General features: G+C 26.1%; 1 protein-coding gene across 1 annotated transcript; it reads left to right on the forward strand.

Annotated features, from left to right (window-relative positions):
• The first annotated feature begins 1,593 nt into the window (after positions 1-1,593).
• Positions 1,594-14,967, forward strand: LOC132948420 (uncharacterized). The gene is made up of 11 exons (XM_061018860.1): positions 1,594-1,833; positions 2,547-2,827; positions 3,410-4,008; positions 4,105-4,327; positions 4,393-4,612; positions 6,966-7,233; positions 11,066-11,333; positions 11,663-12,264; positions 12,337-12,559; positions 12,627-12,846; positions 13,584-14,967. Exons 2-11 carry the CDS (start codon positions 2,587-2,589, stop codon positions 13,861-13,863), a joined length of 3,144 nt encoding a protein of 1,047 aa, XP_060874843.1. The 5' UTR covers positions 1,594-1,833; positions 2,547-2,586; the 3' UTR covers positions 13,864-14,967.
• The last annotated feature ends 6,695 nt before the right edge of the window (positions 14,968-21,662 follow it).

Here is a 21,662-nt window from a genome sequence, read left to right on the forward strand (position 1 = left end):
CAAGTTAGTTAGTACATAATATCCTTGTAGGAGTAAATATATAAATTATACCTAATATTATAATAATTTTATTTACCTTTTGTATTCTACATTTCTACTGCTTTGTAAAATTTGAAACGTGATTCATTTTGATTTATTAAATCAAAGTAATATGAAAATATAATATATTTTATGCAACTGTTAGATTTTGAGCAATTATGAGATAGGTAGAGGTACCTACTATAAGATAATACCAAGGCTAAGCATTAACGAGTTAAAAGTTAAAATTAAGTTAAAACGTTAAGTTAATTTTAATTAAGTTACTCGTTACTTTTTTTTTCAAATTAACTTTTAACTTAATAAGTTACCTTTTTTCAAGATTAACGTGTTAACTTCAAGTTAATTTTATTTCAAAAGTATCTAAATCAAGTTAATTTTCGTCCGAAGAATAATGCAAATTTTTGAATGGGTTTTTGCTTAAATTTCCCCAGTAAATTTCTTGAGCGTAAAGAAAAACTATCTAATAAACCATATTATGAGTCTGGAATTTTTTATTTTTGTAAACTAGCAAATTTTAACTTAACACTAAGTTAAGTTACTTTTTTTTCAAAGTTAACTCTTGACTTAATGAGTTATCGAAAAAAAATACGAGTAACTTTTAACTTAAATTTTAAAATAACTTAATTTAACGAGTTAAAAAAAATTGTTAACTTGCCCATCTTTGGATAATACTACCTAGTCTTAAATACGATTTAAATGATTCTCAAATTAATCGTATTTTTGTTGAACATTTCGTCGCTTATACTGCAACAGTGCATATCTCATAATTTGACAAAATGAGATTATTGTCAATATTTAAAATAAATGATTCCGAGCATTTATTCATCAGGGAAATTTACTGTTGGATTAGCGGTTACACTGTTATTCACAATAATAACAATAAAAGTATTAATAATAATGAAGTACGAAATATAACTATCTCAGTTATAACACGGGAGATAGGATAGGCATTGTTGTCAAAATAAATTAAATTAGAAAATCTGTTTTGCAATACTTTGCAAAACCTGTTTTTTGTGTCTCATGAAAAACTACAAAAACTGAGATATACACTGTTGTAATATAAGCGACGATTTGTACCTTTTTAAACTATATATTATATTAACGTTTACGTTTGGTTAGAAATACATACATCAACAGTAAACACTAAACGCGTATCTTTTTAATTTAATTTTCAGTTAAATAATGTATCATATTATATTTATTTTATGCTTAGGTAGGTACCTCTATATATTTTATCTATTTATAATAAATTCAAAATATAACTATTTACATTTCATAATAATAATGTATTGCCGTATACATCCAACATTTATTGAATTATATTATTATAAATACTACAATAATTAGGTAAAATACATTTATAACATTGAGTTTAAATATAAATGCAATATAGTACTGGAATATAGCTCATAATAAACAAATTGGATTCAATTGAAACTTTTTTTCGCATGATAAGGCTACTGGTTGATGTACGTAAGTACCTAACGGGATAGTAGATTTTCAGCCTTGAACATATTATCATAACTGCATCAATGAGTATCATCCCACAGAACTACAGAAGTGTTCGTTATATTATGATCAGTAGGTAACTATTGCTATAACCATGCGATTCGATGTGATTTTAATTGTTTAGTTCATTTTTCTAAAAATTAAAATAATTAATTTATGACTGCAATTGTTTTTATGTTTTAAAAACGCATATGATTTTAAATACGCAGTATATTTTAAGTGTATTAAGTGTATAATATTATAGACTATAAGACAGTGTATACAAACAATCTACACAACCGAAAAGTAAATTTTTCTATTATATATTTTCTTTTAATAGGCCTATATTACTATTAACATTATTATACATAACTATATAAGCATTAGGTATTGAATTATCGGTTTTTATTTTATAGTGTCATATGACGTGCCAATATTGTGTAAATTTGATTTCTAGTTTTAATTATTTAGAAATCATATTTTTATTCTATTTATCCTATATTTTGCCATACTCTTATTCATTAATGTCATCAGATTTGAATTTTAGATTTTTTTAAAAGAATGCTTATAATTTTAATTTTAATTATAAAGCAGAATATAAAAAAAGAAAATTTATAAAAATGATTATTTAAATTAGTTCAAAATGCCGTATCAGAAAAATATAAAAATATAAAATATAGATTGCAATTAAAAAAAACTAAATCAAATATAAGTAGATTATAAAATTAATTTAGGATCTAATATTTTTTAGATTTTCTCAATAGTTTTTATATTTTTAAAAAACTACATAACGCCTAGAAAGTTGAAATGAGCTCATGCGCCAAACATCTCGTCAATATATTCAGTATAAAATAAATGATTTTCCTTGTTTTTGTTATTTTACTATTAACTATCTTACATTATATTTTAAAGTAGGTACTAATAGTAAATATTACTAGTTATTATTAGTGTTTTCTATAATTTATTAGGTACGCACTAATAACATTAATACATATTTCATGTGGTTATAATACTTTCAGGTTACACATGAAAACTAAGAACATAAAATAAAATACTATTATGAAATACATTATGATATTGGTAATTGTATTAATCTTTTATGTTCATGCAATAAAAAGTTCGAATATACTTGTTTTTGTGCCATCGCCATGGAAAAGTCACATTACTTCTTTCCAACCATTATTTTTGGAATTAGCAAATCGTGGTCATAATGTAACAGTAGTATCAAAATTTATAGTTAAAAATCCACCACCGACATATACACAATTGATTCCTTCTTACGATTTTGATATTGATGGAAGTAAGTTAAATGTATGTTCGAGGCCGACGTAGCCGCATATTGTGTTGTCTCCGTTTTACTAACGCATAACATATGTAGGACATTTTACGTTCAAAAGAATTTATTTTACTTCGTGATATTTTTATAACAATAAATTTAAAAGCAAAGAAATAAGAATATTATCTAAGGTCTCACGTAGGATTTTTATGATATTTTAATTTTTAAGCAAATTCTCAATTACTCATAGCTTAACATTTTTAGATTTTGTGTACATTTTAAAATCCTCGCGAATTGCTTGAAAATTAAAATATTATAAAAATTATACGCAGGGCCTTAGAGAATATTCTTACTATTAAATTTGATAATGAGCCAATTAACTGTAATATTAAAAATAACAAAGAAAAATTAATTTTTCTGAACGTTAAATTTGCATTACTTTGCGTTAAAGCAGTTATTAGACCGAGACAACAAATGCAGTGCGACGTCATATCAAGGAAATATTTAATTAACTGCTTACTGCCTAATATTAATATTGATTGCTAAATACTAAAATATTATTGAATTATGGTTTTGTATGCATATTTTTAAATAATTAATTTTTAGGATCGGATTTCTTAATGCGTGAACGGAGCATTCATTACTCATTTTTCGAAGATCCAATAACACGTAGCACAGTATTAGTCGACACAACATATATGTTTTTATCAGATCCAGAAGTACAGAAATTTATTAAATATGATCAATCAACGTTTGATTTAGTCATCATAGAATCATTCTTTCAAGAGTGCACTGTAGCGCTGGGCCATAAATACAGAGCACCAGTAATTTCAATCGTTCCCGTAACTCCTTGGGTAAGCGTATCTCGATGGACAGCAAATCCTTCAGATTTTTCATACATCAAGGACTTTATGCTCGATGGTGGCAAGTCAATGACTTTCTGGGAACGATTCACAAATAGCTATATTGGGTTTTACTGTCTATTTGTCGAACTCGTTACGTATCTTCCAAAATTGGAAAATATAATGGATACTTACTTCCAATACCCCGGATATGAAAACCGACCTACAATGTCGGAGATGCTGAAGAACATATCGCTCAGTTTAATCGACTCTGACGTAACACTTTTTAGTCCACGACCTTATATTCCGAGTTTTATTGAAGTTTCTGGTATCCATATTCGACCTATAAAGCAAATGGACGAGGTATTAATTTTTTTATTCCAGTATTTATTTTTTAATTATCAGACAATTATTATTTATAGTTTTTATACAACACGCGGTATTTTGCGTATAATATAGAGACTACAAGACTTTATGGACGCAGCTAACACGGGTGTTGTCTATTTCAATTTTGGCACTATATTGAATGTGACAAGTATACCGAAACCGTCTATGCGCAGTTTGATTAATGTATTAGGCCGATTAGAACAGAAGATTGTCTTTAGATGGATTAATAACGACACTCAAAGATTCCCAACCAACTTTTATGTCAACTCTTGGCTCCCGCAAAGAGAAATACTGAGTAGCATTTTATTTGAGAATTATAATCTAGTAAAGACCTTAGGTTTTGAATATTATTTGTTTTAGATCATCCAAATTGCAAACTTTTTATTACTCACGGAGGAGTCCATGGTATTATAGAGACAATAGATGCCGGGATTCCAATTATTGGATTTCCTGTTTTTGGGGACCAGTTTCAAAATGTAAGAAGCAGCCAAGAAAATGGTATTGGTATTATGAGTAATATTTTTACGATGACTGAAGAGACATTTGAAAAAGATATAAAGCTTATAATTAGTGATAAGAAGTGAGTAATTGTGAATCAAATGTAACTCCATTATTAATATTACTGGTCCCAATAGGTCTTGTTTTTTCATTACATTAAGTTAATTCTGAAGGCTAAAATGCATCACTTTAAAAAAATTAATTAAAAATAATACTTTTAGATTAATTGATTTAAATTATCTACCTGCCATGATATTATAATTTATAATCTAATTTTTATTATAATGTGTCCAATTAAAGTTTATTTACCTACTAGAAGTAAATAATATTTATGACCTTTATAAATAGTATTTATGTATTATAAAAATAAATGTTAATGAATTTTGACTTTCAAATGGTTAGATACAACTAAACATTATACAGTCTAGTCTTGATAATTCGAATCTCAAAGGAAATAAAATATAATATCGACTTCTGTATTTTCTATATATATACTTCAAACACAACTTAAAAACCTTCAAGGGGCAAGGAAAAAATTCGAGTTATCGAGACTAGACTGTATACTTCATTTAAAATGTTAGGTGACAAAAATAATTTATAGAAAAAAAATAAAAAATAATATTCCATCTAGTATAATATATTATTGATATTGAATTCAAACTGATTGTAGTGTAATATAAACAAGGGTTTATTAATTTATTATATTAAATATTTATAGATTTCAAAGTAGCACCATTCTGTGTTTTCTCATTTTTCTGTATAAGCAGTAGGTACCTACAAGAATATTTTTTCATCTTATAATTTTTACTTGGGTGCTCTAACATTGCAGGTTACGTAAAAACCGTAGGTCAAGTAAAAACAAATTTATAAGATGTAGAGAAAATGAATGAGGAACACATTGAAAGATTTTTAACTTTTCAATTTTTACAATCATCGTTTGGTTGTAAAATACACACTAGTATTTTTAATCTATGGTTTAAGTTAACATTTTTGGACCAATAACAAACCTCAAAGACTTTCATAGACCAATTCTAGAAATTTAAAATTGAACAGCGATTGTGCATTTGTACTTTTAGAAAGGTTGTTTTTAAATGTCCCTGTATCAACTATTCGATAAAATAAAAAAATAAATATTGAAGAAATGAAACAAGCACCCGTTTGAACAATTTCTTGATTTCATTAATAAAATAAAATTATTTAAACGATATAACAAAATAAGTGATTGGTTATATTTTCAAAAAAATTCAGTCTTAGAAACCCTCTCAAATCCATTTAGGTTCACTTATTGTTACTAATTCACGAGTCTTTAATAACATTTTGGTTGTAAATATTCTTAATTTTGATTGACTGAATATAGTGACTATTGCCTGGATATTAAGTAACTACGTATATTAAAACTTTTGGGAATTGTTAAATAAATTCCTATACTATTAAAAGTTATTATATATATTTTATAATAATAATTATAATATTATTGCTATTAACTTAATATAAGTCAATACCACGTACCGTAAGACGAATTGAATGGGTTCGTGGTTTTAATATCATAAAATTAGTCTAAATATTTTGAAAATTTCATTGTTTACGGAATGTTGGAATGTTTTAAGTTTCTATGATTCTTAAATTTTAACAAAATAACAAAAATCGGTCGATGATAAATCATCAATATACCCACGATTTCGTAAAAATTTGCACTTTAAATACTCATAAGATTAATGCGGTTTTACGCTAAACTTTTTTTTCAATTCCAGTAAGAATAATTTATGAGAAATATTGTATTGAATTTTTAGCCTTAGGTATTAAAATTAAATTAGCTTAAACATTTTTAATTATAAGATTATACACTTTCCACGAATTGTTGATAATTTTATTAGCCGTATGAACAACTTATAAAGAATTTAAAAAAAAACCCAAAATGTTAAATATCTATAAATAATTGCTCAAAAAGCGTATAGATATATTTAAAGTTTTATCATTTACAGAAAATACTAAAATTAACATTTCATCGTTTTTAAATTTCATCATAAAAATAATATCGATTTTGTTGAAAACCGGTTTTGCGTAAAATTCCTGTTTATTCTTAGTTTGTTTTTGTTTTTCCCGATGCATAAAAACAGTTCTAAATCCTACATTCTTAAGAAATTGAATTTTGTTAATAGTCAATAGCTAATAATTATCTATATATATTTTTTAGAGTGCTGAGTTTTTATTATTACTAAATAATAATTTGTTAAAATAATAAATAATACAAATGTAAAGTTTTAATTAATAAATATTTAAAATATTACTCACTTTTCAAAATATTTAACATGACGATGTCATAGGTATATAAGAAGCGTAGTAGTTTTATTTATAAATATTAAATATATTATGACGTCCACTTTGAAAATGTCAAATTTTTTGTAAATTGTTTTTATTATGAAATGTTATTAAAGGTTTTCTGAAAATGTTAAAAGAATGTCTTCCATATTTCATGATCGACCGATGTCAGCGCTGAATACGGCGGTATATTGGGTGGAATACGTAATCAGAAATAAAGGAGCTCATCATTTACGTTCTGCAGCAGTGGATTTAACGTGGTACCAATATTATTTATTAGACGTTATTGCATTTCTTATTATAATTTTAATGTTTTTTATTTGTATTTTATATTTTATTACTAAACGGATTATGAGATTTAATATGTTCACTAAAAAGAAAACAGATTAACGTTTTGTGAAATTGTAAAATATTTGTCTTACATTATCACATATTATTATAATACCTATATCTTCACTTGTTTATAACGTTAACAATACCATACAAAATAATAGTTATAACTTAAAAGGCAATAATTTTATTTTTACAATATCTATGTAGGTACTATATCTACCTATTAAATATATTAGTTAAAATATGAAATAGACTAACATGTAACGTATATACAATAAAACTTCAAGTTTCAATTGACAGTTTATTAATATATTTATGTTAAGTAAAATAGAATTTGTTGACAATAATTTACTCTTAATAACGATATAACACTTAGGTTGTATGTATAATCGCCCTTATTTCCGTATAAATTACACAAAAAAATATAAATATTTTAATCTATATTCGAACATTCCGGCCATATACACACCTTAAAATAGTTACCTAATTTCTAATATTATTATATTCGTATTTATTACAAGGAAACCCAGTTCTCCTTCATATTATGCCCAATAATACGGTCATCGATGCTAACTGTAATCGGCCGAGCATATCTTACATTACTCACAAAATATTAAAATTTTAAAACTTCCCTATTATAACTCTAACTTTAAAAAAAATGTCTGATAAACGAAATATTTTTGAGAATCAAACTACAAACCTTAACTAACTAAACCTTATATAAGTTATAAAGTTATAACTTATCAACTACTTAAATTTTTATACATTGACATTTTTTAGAAAAATATTTTTATTTGAAATATAATATACTGTCGTTTAAAAAAGTAAAAACATAAAACATGATAACGACATACAAAAGTACTTAAGAAACATATTTTAACATAGATATTTTTTTTAGATTCTGAGCGAAGCGATGAATGTATTGATTCTACAATGATGTGTGTTTTTTTTTTTTTTTTATTTTTTTTTAAATTTTTAAATTTTTTTTTAAATTTTTAATTTAATTTTTTATTTTTGTGTCTGTCATCACCTTTTAGGACAGTAAAAGTGCTTGGATTTTCTTCAATAGTAACTTTTCTGATAGGAAAGTGAATCTAGTTGGTACTTTGGGGGGTCAAAAATTAAGGAAAAACGGGAATTTTTACGTAAAATCTGTTTTCGAGAAAATCGATTTTGGTTTTTGGTGTAACTCTAAAACAAATGACCGTAGGGACATGCAATTTTGACTGAATGTTTATATTAGCATTTTCTATACACCATAAAATTTACAAAATATTTTGACTCTTTTTGAGCTGTTTACGGCCATTGTCAGTTTTCAATTTTTTTAGTTTTTTTTTCTATAAATATCAATAAAATTTTATCTGTTGAGTAAAAAAGCTTGAAAATGTAATAGAAGGCTTCTAGGTTATTGTTTCAAAGGCAGATGAAAAAAATTAAAAATCCTTAGTCACAGTTTTTAATTATAAGCATTTAAAGTTCAAATTTTGACAAAATACGGAAAAATCACGAAAAATAGCAAATTATTTTGATGAGAATTCATAAAAATTTTTCTTTTTAAATCTAAGATTTGAAAATGTAATATAAGATTACTCATAAGTTTGTCTACCTTTATCAAAAAAAAAATGTCTAGAAGAAACTTAAATTAAATTTTTATGAGCGTCTAAAATTTATATTTTTACAACATTTGATATTTACTCGATTTCTCATGTAACAATTTTCTTATTTTATTGTAATTAAAAAACGAATGACTGTAGATACTTGAAAATTTCACTGAATGTTTATATTAGCATTTTCTATACACCTTAAAATGTTGAAAATATTTTGACTCTTTTTGAGCTGTTTACGGACATTGTCAGTTTTCAATTTTTTTAGTTTTTTTTCTATAAATATCAATAAATTTTTATTTGTTGGGTAAAAAAGCGTGAAAATTTAATATAAGGCTCCTGATATATCGTTCTAATAGCAGTTGAAAAATATTAAAAATACATAGGCACAATTTTTTTTTATAAGCATTTAAAGTTCAAATTTTGACAACATTTATCAAATTTATAATTTACTAATTATTTTGTAGTTAAAAATTTATAAATTTTTAACTTTTATGGCTAAGGATTGAAAATTTAAAACAAGGCTCCACGTAAATAGGTTATATATAAATATTACTTTATTCACAATAATATCATCAAATATACTTGTTAATATCATAGGCTGACTGACCGTTTTCGCTCAGAATCGTTTTTCTTATACAATGATATTATATCATTGAATTCAAATTTAACACCATCCATTACAGTGACCCACTTGTAACCTACCGTACAGCAGAGCGACATCCACTTATCCACCTTTTTAAATATTGTTTCGTAATGAATGAAGATTATGTAAAAAATATTTCCCAAAATATTAATACTTTAAGAGAAATATAGTAATACACGTTTAAAGGAGTGATCCAATATTATATATTATTACATTGCAAATTGTAGTATTGTACCTATATAGGTATAATTACGTCCCACATATTATATTTTGTTACCTTGGTCGAAACGTGTCTCGAGATTATATTACTATTATAGAACCTAATTAGTGGTTACTCCCATCTGTGCAACTCAGGCACTCAGCTGTTCACGGATCTCGGTGGCTTTCGGTTCAATCAGGCCACCGATAAAAATGTTTTTTTTTTTTTTTATCATATTTCAATATAACCCATATATTATTATCAAAAACTTAAAATTAAAATTGACAGTTATAATGTAGGAAGAGAGAATTATAGTATTTTAACTTTAAACCTTTTTTGGAAGGGCTTACCTCTAATTGCGACTATGCATACAACGAATGAGTTTGTTTTTATGATTTTTGAAATAGGTTTGTCGATATCATATTATTATGAGACAATCGTGTTTATTTGTTGTTTCTTGATAAAATGGTAAGTATTTTGTGTTAGGTTTATTCGATGTGGTTTCACCAAAAAAAAAAAACATTTCCATTTTAAACGAAAATATATTTCAAGGTCATACGTATTTTAGATAGTTATGTGAGCTCTGACCTACTATTCCATGTGTTGTTTCTAAATTTGCAACAGTCTTCGCGCTACTGCTACTTTGGAAGCATCTTATTCTTCTACACGTTAATATTTCCAAGTTTTTATCTTTCAATTTTTAATTTATTGAAATTTTTTATGTATGTTGTTTGCAATAATTAAATCAATTACATTTTAGACGTATGATTTATACCTACCACTGTTTTTACTTATTACAATCAAGTTACACGTAAGTAATTAAATTATCTTTAAAACCAACAAATAATATTGAAAAGATCATATTGATATGAATAAGTTCTTAGGTATTTTTTTTTTTTAATAAAGTCATAAATTATTATTTTTTAGAATGTTAAGTTAAAGTATAAAACCAATGATTACATAGATAGATTATACGTCTTATCTATAATCCATAGAAATATTTTGAATGTTAATATTTGGAAGATATTTAAAATAATTTGTCAAAAACGTTTATTTTTATAATCGTTTAACATAAAACTTATCATACTCTGTTATACACTTCATAAATTATCTTTATAATAAATAATATTATTGTTTTCTTTTGAATCGTATACAAACCACGTAATTTATCACCGACTTCGAATTTCAAATTATGTTCCTAAGAACACCAGTGTTCTACACCATATTGAACTGAGGCAGTGTAAATTGACTAGTGTTGGATACGAGAACGAAAATGAAAATCATACAACACCATATTGTCCATATTGTTCATAGACCATAGTATAATAATATAAAACATTTTAAAATTGTTATTAATTTTATTTGACTAGGTATATACAACAGGTTTATGATAACATAAAATATCTTATCTTATTGCTAAATTCAGATTAGCAGAAAACAATTTGGAAGCATCAAATAAAAATGAAATTTATTTCGATATTGGTACTTATAGCATTTCATTGTGCTCCTGAAATAAAATCTTCAAACATACTGATTTTTGTACCTTCGCCTTGGAAGAGTCATATTGTGTCGTTTGAACCATTGTTTTTAGAATTAGCACATCGAGGTCATAATGTAACGGTGGTATCAACATTTGTTGTAAAAAATCCACCGCTAAATTATACACAAATTGTTCCCAAATATGAATTGGATTTAGAAGCAGGTAATTAAAAAAAATTGAAATTACTAAAAAAATATATACCTTTATAAAATATGATATTAATAAATATAATAACAAATTATAATTTACTTACGATCAAATATTAAAGAAGATACATTTCTTTTAAATAAATAATCCAGTTACATTAACATAAATATTTGTTTTATATAAATTTTATAAGTGTATATTTTATATTACCTATATTTTAAATAGTAGCATATAATGACTGACACCCGCAAATACTGAGTATACCCTTATCACTACCTATTATCAGTTTATTACCAATACAGTTATTTTATTAATACGATTCATGTATTTTAATTTTATTTTAGTAACAGATGCTGTGTTGCAAGAAAGTAACAAATTTCAATTTTTTTTTGAGGAATTGTATATGCGAAATGTAATTGGTATCGACATCACTGAAACTTATGTATCATCTCCAGAGGTACAAAGGTTTATTAAGGAAGATCAAACCAAGTTTGATTTAGTGATCGTAGAATCTTTTTTCCAAGATTGTACAGTTGCTATGGGTCATAAATATGGTGCCCCAGTAGTTAGTATTATTCCAGTAGCACCTTGGGTTACCATTTCTCGCCATGCTGCCAATCCTTCAGATTTTTCTTATATTAAAGATTTTAAGTTAAACGCTGGGAAATCAATTGATTTCCAAAGTCGATTACTTAATACTCTATTTGGTTTATACGGTCTGTTTATTGAGCCAATTACGTATATTCCACAATTAGAAAAGTTGATGGATACATATTTTCAATACCCTGGATATGAAACTAGACCATCGATGACAGAGATGCTCGAAAATATATCACTTAGCTTAATTGATTCCGATGTAGCAATTCTTAGCCCACGACCTTACGTTCCAAATTTTATCGAAATTCCTGGTATTCACATACAACATAATATAAAGACAATGAGTAAGGTACTGTGTCTTTATGTTTGATTAATTGACTAAAGGCTATTGTAACATAACAATATTTATTTCGTACTGCAGACCTTACAGAATTTCATGGATTCAGCTAACGCAGGTGTTGTGTACTTAAATTTTGGTACTATATTAAATGTGACTAGACTACCAAAACCATCACTAGAAGTTTTGATAAATGTTTTGGGACGACTAGAACAAAAAGTCTTGTTCAAATGGACTAATAACGATACCCAAGGATTCCCAGATAATTTTTACGTCGACTCTTGGTTTCCACAGTTAGAAATTCTGAGTAATAATTTATGTGACATTTTAAATCATAAAGAAATTTTTAATTATTGACATATTATTAATTTTAGGGCATCCAAATTGTAAGCTTTTTATTACGCACGGAGGAGTCCATGGAATAATGGAAACAATAGATGCTGGAATTCCGTTCATCGGGTTTCCCGTTTTTGGGGATCAGTTCCAAAATATAAGAATTAGCCAAGAAAATGGCTTTGGGATTATGAGTAATATTCATACATTGAACGAAGAGACTTTCGAAAGAGACGTTAATATAATATTAACTGAAAAAAGGCAAGTATATTATGAATTGTACTATACATCACTGTAAACAATTATTGTAAGATACTAGATTAAAATATAGTAATATTTTTGTGCAGCGTGGAACACAATTTTAATATTAAATTATGGAAAAGTTAGTTAAAACAATTAACTTCAGATAGTTATGTTTAGAAATCGAAAGACTCTTAGGTAATAACTTAGCAGTTAATACCATACCTAGTAAGATAATAAAGATAAAAATACTAACATAACCTGGTTAAACAGATTATCATTATTCTATAATAGTATCCGAGTCACAAGACAAAATAATTTATGCTGATTTTTATTATTTTTAATATTTTCAATAAAAATTATTAATTTTATTGAACGTCTGTCATCATTTATAATATACATATTGTCTATTTCTTCTTATCAACTTGATCGATAATTTATCTACAATATTTTTTAATACTATTAACCGTAATACAACTAAAGAACTGAAGAACGTTGTATTACATTTTCAATTTTTTTGATCAAGAACGTTTATGGAAAATACACCTAAACTAAAAAACATTCAAACATTGAAAATATAAAGTAGTTTAAAATTAGTCAAACTCGTTTTAAAATTGAAATATTTAAATAAAATACTAATTCATACTTTCATGTTCCTTTTTAAATTATAATATGAAAAAAATCGACTTGGTCAATAACTAGAGTTTAGTTAAAAATTCCCATTTTTCTCATACAATGTTATTTTTAATCATCCTTAGGTTTACAGAAAATGCTAAAAGAATGTCTACAATATTTCATGATAGGCCGATGTCAGCACTTGATACGGCCGTATATTGGGTGGAGTACGTTATTAGGCATAAAGGAGCTCATCATTTACGAACTGCAGCAGTGAAATTAACATGGTATCAATATTTGTTATTAGACGTTATTCTTTTTATTATTACGATTGTATTATTATTACTCTATATTTGCTATTTTATTACTAAATGTTTTATGAGATCAATACTTAAATTGTTCATTAAACAGAAAACAGATTAGTTATTAGCGAAATCATAAAATACACGGTGAAAATAGATTTTCTCAATTTATAATGTAATTTACTTTGGTTATCTATAAACAATAAAAGTTTTTTGTTTAATTTTAGCTTTTATATATAGGTACCATTATGGAACGACTGTTACATTATTTACAAACAATAGTTACTAAAGTTAAAACAACTATTTACTAAAGTTGTGAACTATATATTATTTATTGAACGCTTATTATAACTGTATAAAAGTAATATGGAGATATTAAAAAAAGAATTAAAGGTATTGTTTTATATTTTTATAGTAAGTATTTATTATATTTTAACTGCCTACAAATATCTGATAATTTATTATATACAGTGTACATTTTCTGTTAAAAAAAAAAAAATAATATAGAATTTCTCTGTATCGTACCTATAGGCTATAATTATTACTAAATAAATTGTATTTTGTTATAAATTATAATATCTCCTAAGACCACTTTTGAAATCCAAACTTTCACTATCTTTCACAATAAACGTACCATATACAAGTCAATAATTCTACCAGTTTGGACATACGGTATTCATTGCAAATCCATCCAATACCAACCGTTTCAGGTTCTTCAATCCATCTTCTTACGACTAGTAACGTTTTATTCTTGTTATTAACAAACAATAATCTTCACAAAAACCTATACATTCCTACCCTTAATAAATTAGCAAAATTATATAACTTTAAATTTCATACTAACATAAACTCTCACAGTAATCCATTAATCATACAACTATCCTCCATCTGACTTTCCGGTAATGTACGTAGAAAACTCAAATACAGTAGCCTAGAGGACCTCCTAAAATAAAAAATTAATAAAACAATAGGTAATACCTAAATTATATGAATATAAATTGTACCTACAAATTTAAATTACAAATTAAGACATTTTATATGATGTCATACATACATGCAAAGACGCAAATTAATCTTATAAAGTTATAACTATCATTTGTCAAAAATAAAAATTAGAAAAAATATTGTTCTCAATAATAAACCTCAAAATTATTCCTTTCATTTTGCTTATTTTTGATAAAATATAAGTTTCACTTTAGAAAAAGTAATAAATAAAAATTATTTAAAATGTATGACAAAATGTTAGTTTCAGATTTATTTCAATGCCATTTTAGTTTCGGGCTAGATGACTTGAGATATATAGACATAAATGATCAAATATTTATCATCAATTAACTATGAAATTGTTTTCAAATTCAATAATTTATCATTACTTTTAATCGTGTAATGATAATACTAATACTGAAATATTCAATGGATCGAGATGAGTAGGTACTCAAAATTCGGTTTCTGTACCCTATTCAGAATTTTTAATGAAACTAATTTAATGTGGACAAATGAACGATTCTTGATACGCTCTGTTTAATGTTGCAGTAGCTGCAAGATTTTATGGAAAGAGCTGACACGGAAGTTGTGTGCTTCAATTTCGGGACTGTGTAATGGTGCACGTGACTAACTTACCAAAAAACTTTTGTAAATGTATCAAGACGATTGAAACAGTTGTTCGCATTCAAATGGATTAACAACGACACACAACTAATTTTAAACAATTATTGTGGAGTATTTTTTTCACTTCCCCGTGGTTTTCACATGTTAGGGCACGACATTCTGAGTAGATAGTTGCACAACATATTATGAAATACGTCTTGTTAAGTCGTTAATAGTTTTCAGATAGTAATTTCATTTAGGCTTTTGGAACATTCCAACTGTGAGATCTGTTTTATAACTCAGTTGGGGGCCATGGTCTATGGTTTAATGAAAACTAAAGATACTATCGGCTTTGATCGGTATAATTGTGTATCCAAGAGTAATATTTTTATAAAAGCTGAAGATGTGTTTAAAGCAATAACGTGAAACTTAATATAGGACTCGTATTGACTGTTGGGCATTTTTCTGTGAAAATATATTTTTTAAAGAGATTTTTTCATAAGAAAATTATACAACCTGTATTCAATGTGCATTTTATGTTTCAAAACATTGCAACGCTGTTCGATTTAAGTTGTAATTATTACATCACACGATAAACAAACGTAATGGTAATCAGTTTTGATGAAACATTATTTAACACAATATATTATGCTATGCAAAAAATAAATCGGATAAAATATTAACTATGGAATAAAATATGTAAAACACGTGAGACGAAAGAGAGGCACATTGGTTCACTCTACACGATACTTACAGGTAGGTACCTATTTGTATCATTTAAAATAAATTATAATCTTTAATTATTATTAAACTATGTTTTTGAAATGGACATTGAACATTACTTTTAGCTGGGGATCTATCTAAAATTCAAATAAATATATACCTATGTTTTTTTAGTTAAACATGATTCGTCGCTGAATGCGTAAATAATATAATAATTATAATACCACGATAAACAAAATAATTTATTGTTTTTTCTTGGGACGTATACTGTTTGGTTTAATTTGTATTAAATGTAGTCTGTAGATGGTTGTAATAAATAATAATACATATATTTTACTGGTACAGACTACAGGTTATTCATATTTTTATTGAAAACAATTGGTAATGAATAGTAAGCAATATTGTTTATCAAACCACAATTATTTTATACTTTTTAAATTTGATTTGACTAATTTAATACAAATAAATAATACATCCACGTAAATACGAATGCAGGTATATTCGTATCACATAATATGATTAAACGAACTGAAATAAAACAAATATTTATTTTATTTCTACATTTTTGTTTTGTAACCAGTGATTTGGAAATACCTATGAAATCAGTATAATTTGTATTTTATAGCTTACGATTTAAAACAAGTATTATTTAATTTGAATGTTTTCTTAATATGTATTACAAACTTATAGTAAGAAATTAAAATAAATTATGAGTAATTTCATGATACCTAATGGATGATTATAATAAATTATTTTATTACCTATATAATATAGAATTACAATATTATAATGTAGGATTAGATACTGATTAATTGTATTCTTATATGATCGAAGATAATTCAAATGCAATTTACGAGCTTATAGAAAATTCCTACACACGAAATCATTGTGACCATAAAAATGGGAAATGTGAATATAGTGGGTTGAGTGGTTATCTAAATAGTTAATGTGAATTGTGAAGGATTATTTGATTATGCAAAAAAAAAAAAATAGGGAGGAACGTCTCGTAAAAATGTATGTAGAATGTAGGAACAAGTATCTATAGATGTGAACGACGATAATATGATTTACAGTGATCAATTAAAGGCATAATACAAGCATACGTATCTCAGGTAAGGTACCTGCTGCAGTAATAATGAAAACTTTGTGGATCCGGATATATATTAATATATTAAATGCAATATAATCTCTATTAAGATAATTTAGTTACGCAGTCACATGCACCTACATAAGATCATATCACATCATAAGAGTATTTTCATGTTTAAACAGATTTAGATTTAGAATCAGATAACTTTGAAGTTCGAAGACTCGAGGCATAATTATTATCAATGGAATGTAATTTTTGAACCAAAAAATAGTGATTAAACAACTGAAGTATCTATTATTTGGTAGATTACACGTTTAACCACCAACTGGTGTTTGTCATTGTGACATCACATTGATTAACGATTACTTTTTGATTGTATTATTTTTACTTATTTAAACATAATAAATAATTCTTTATTATGTTTTTTTAAAACAAAATGTATCCATTGGCATTACGCGTCCAAACGTGGTAGGTATCTTAATATTGAATACTTTTACGGATAACTGATAATGATAAGTAGGCACTAAAATTATAATTACGATTATCATTTATACTTCAATTTTAGGATTTAATGTTTATAGTATGTTTGTATATTGTATATTGTATACGACTAACGATTTGGAAAGTTTATTAGGTACTTATCTTTATAAATCATTCCTATAATTTATTTTATATCTTCAAACTTTAAAATATTGTACTGCAAGATATAATTTATGAGTAGATTATATTTTGTTTTAACTTGAATATCTATACCAATTTTATTACAGTTGATGTATCTTTAAATATTTATTCAGCTAAAATATATTGCTAAAGGTTGACATAAATAGGGTCAAAATATTATACTTAAGGTTTGCATGTTTATTTCTGTTCTTATGGTTTTAGGAAACACACAAATCATTCAATAGTTATTCGTTTCACAATAACGATAATTTAAATACAATATTTTTCTGCATATTTTTCCATATTTCAATAACTTTATTGGACCCATTGAGATATTTCAAACATATTTTAATTTTAAAATTGTAATATGTATTGGAAGAAAGTAGATTAATGTATTGGTTTACAAAAATGTGCCTGAAAAAAAAAAAAACAACATTTTGTGCGTCTGTTATCACCTTTTGGCATACCTACTTGTTAACAAGTATTTAAAAATGAATATATAAATATTATCTAGTTGGTGCTTTGAAAGGTCCAAATAATTAAATAATCAGGGAAAACTAACAAAAAACAATGGAAACCCGGAAATATTACAACATAACAGCTGCAGTTTTCGACAAAATTGATTTATTTTTTGTAGGTAATTCAAAAATAAATAGCGGTGCAGACTTGAAATATTCTCCAAATAGGTACCTATTTATATTAGAATTTTCTAAACATGGTATTACTTTAAAAATATTTTGGCACTCTTTAAATCATTTATAGACATTTATAATGTTCAATTTTTTTTAAATTTCTGTTAATACAAATTTTGTTTCTAGGGAAATAAACTTTACAATTTATTACAAAGATTCCCATATCTTTTTCTCATAGCATTTTAAGTGGAAAATACACTCCTTTCATTAGATATTCATCTTGTTGAGCTATTTATAGACATTTGAAACTTTGGTTATTTTTCTATAATTATTTGTAATACATTGTTCCTCATGAATTGAAAACAAAAAAAAAAATTTAAATCTCAACTTTTTTTTCTTGTCGAATTTTTCAACTTATTTTATTACTTCAAATTTTAAGTTGTGTAATAAATAATAATGAATAATACAAAATAAAATCTTAAGAGGATGTCAGTGCACTATTTGTTTTCTCTCTCCGACCCACGTACAACATAGACAAAACGCTTTTGAATGACATATCGGTTTTTATATTTTATTGTTATTTGACTTTGTAATAAACAAAAATCATTTCATTCCCTCAAAAATATTATTCTCTATCTTTTTTGTAATGAGTGATTTTACTCTAAGATTACTTAATAACATAGAAAAAAACGATTCTGCGCAAATGCATTTTGTCTATTTTGCGCGTGGGCTAGAGAGAGAAAACAAATAGTGCGCTGACATCCTATTAAGTATTTATGCCTATTTTTTTGGCGTATTTAAATATTATGATAAAATCATCATATAGATAAATGTTTTAAACAGGTTTTGGTTTACAATATCTTTTAAGTAATTATAGGGTAACCTATATTTGTAAACATTTGGGCAGTTTGATTTTATTTTAATTGTACCTATACTATTATAATATTTCACGATAATCTATATTATACAATTATTGAATTATGTTACAAATAGTTTACGTCAATTTGTTGTTCTGTGAATTGACGTTACGGTTAATTTAATTAATTCGTAAAGTACCTTTTATTCACTGCAATTCATTACTGTTTTACAATTTCAGTAATAATTTATTTATTAAGTGGCACTATCTACATTACTAATTGTATTGCTTTTTGACATAATAGGTATGTGAGATACAAATGAAAAATTATTTTAGTCAACTACACGTAAACAAGTTCCTATAATCCCAGACAGAAATTTTTTGTTTAATAATATTATTATAACATTATAATAACGAATAATATTAGTTTAACGTTATTATAACACTATTATAATATTATCATTACAAAATGCTGTCTGGGATATTGTATAAAAAACTAGCTGAATTTTACCCGTCGTTGCTGGGCTTAATAGTATATAAATATATGTATTTTTGTTATTTGACAAGATTCATTAATATTATTTAAATACAATTTAATTATTATCATTACTAATAGCATTATCAGCTTTTTTAGATTCTGAGCGAAGCGATGAATATATTGATTTTACAATGATGTGTGTTTTTATTTTTATTTTTGTGTCTGTCATCACCTTTTAGGACAGTAAAAGTGCTTGGATTTTCTTCAACACTAACTTTTCTGATAGGAAAGTGAATATAGTTGGTACTTTGGGGGGGGGGGGGGGGGGAAATAAAGGAACAACGGGAATTTTTACGCAAAATCTGTTTTCGAGAAAATCGATTTTGGTTTTTGATGTAACTCTAAAACAAATGACCGTAGGGACATGACATTTCGACTGAATGTTTATATTAGCATTTTCTAGACGGACATTGTCAGTTTTCAATTTTTTTAGTTTTTTTTTCTATAAATATCAATAAAATTTTATCTGTTGAGTAAAAAAGCTTGAAAATTTAATAGAAGGCTCCTAGGTTATTGTTTCAAAGGCAGATGAAAAAAATTAAAAATCCTTAGTCACAGTTTTTATTTATAAGCATTTAAAGTTCAAATTTTGACAACATTTATCAAATTTATAATTTATTAATTATTTTGTAGTTAAAAATGTATAAAATGTTTAACTTTTATGGCTAAGGATTGAAAATTTAAAACAAGGCTCCATGTAAATAGGTTATATATAAATTACTTTATTCACAATAATATCATCAAATATACTTGGTAATATCATAGGCTGACTGACCGTTTTCGCTCAGAATCGTTTTTATTATACAATGATATTATATCATTGAATTCAAATTTAACACCATCCATTACAGTGACCCACTTGTAACCTACTGTACAGCAGAGCGACATTCACTTATCCACCTTTTTTTGTGTGGTATCGAGGGTGGGAGAAGGAACCAAGTTGCCAATACTTCTCCTAAAATCATTATTATCTAAAAAACTTCTTCGTAGACAATATTCTTCACAGATCTATTATTAGGGGCCAGAATTACCAAGCTACTGGGTGAGCGTACACGTGAGCAAGCTACGTAGAATTGGCCATGTAAAAAACAGTTTTCTCTCATTCTATTCTTGCAAATTTGAGAGTCTTGCCTCTATAGTCATTGCAAATCAGACTTTAATGGAAAACTTACTGTAATCGTTTAAATCGGACCAGGAGATCGTTTCAAATTAAAGGAATTACAAATACAATTTCTCCTTGCGCACATCCAGTTAAAATTGTGGCTTCCACCATATTCCTATATGTATAAGGTTTTGACTTTCAGCCTGGTCCCGTTGCACAGTCTATGTGGTTTCAAATTTTGCAGGAATTCCCACACGCAGAATAATCCTATGATATGGTATACCCGGTGGTTTCAACGAATTTAAAAATTCGACAGGAGGATTAGTAGCGTTGTCTATGTTGAATACTGTACGGCAGAAATATTTTTAGATTATTTATTATTACAACTTATTTGAAATTGATTGAATTTATTTAAAAAACACAGCATCCACTTGAAGTGTATACAGCATACATAGGTATTTGTATATGGGATCAACTTTTAAGTTTTTTTACTATTATTATTATATTATTGTGGACTCAGCGAGGTGTGTGATAAAAAATAAAGTGAGCTATGAGTATGTACACCATGAATATTTGAAAATGTAATAATTAAATAGTTATTTAAACCATTCAAAATAATAGTAAAGGCAGTATAGCTAAAATGTACAAAAAAATTGAAAAAATGAGCCCTTCATGTAATGTTTTACTCTATTTCGAGAAATCATTTTATTTTAAACATTTACAGTTCTTGAG

Source organism: Metopolophium dirhodum, chromosome 7 (genome assembly GCF_019925205.1).
Source record: "Metopolophium dirhodum isolate CAU chromosome 7, ASM1992520v1, whole genome shotgun sequence".
NCBI classification, from domain to species: Eukaryota; Metazoa; Arthropoda; class Insecta; order Hemiptera; family Aphididae; genus Metopolophium; species Metopolophium dirhodum.

Excerpts from the sequence above, each read along its gene's own strand:
- LOC132948420 (XM_061018860.1), top strand. The coding sequence starts at position 2,587 with ATGAAATACATTATGATATTGGTAATTGTATTAATCTTTTATGTTCAT. Across the intron at positions 2,828-3,409 it reads CGATTTTGATATTGATGGAA|GATCGGATTTCTTAATGCGT; the intron begins GTAAGTTAAATG and ends ATTAATTTTTAG. Across the intron at positions 7,234-11,065 it reads TGTTCACTAAAAAGAAAACA|AAAACAATTTGGAAGCATCA; the intron begins GATTAACGTTTT and ends TCAGATTAGCAG.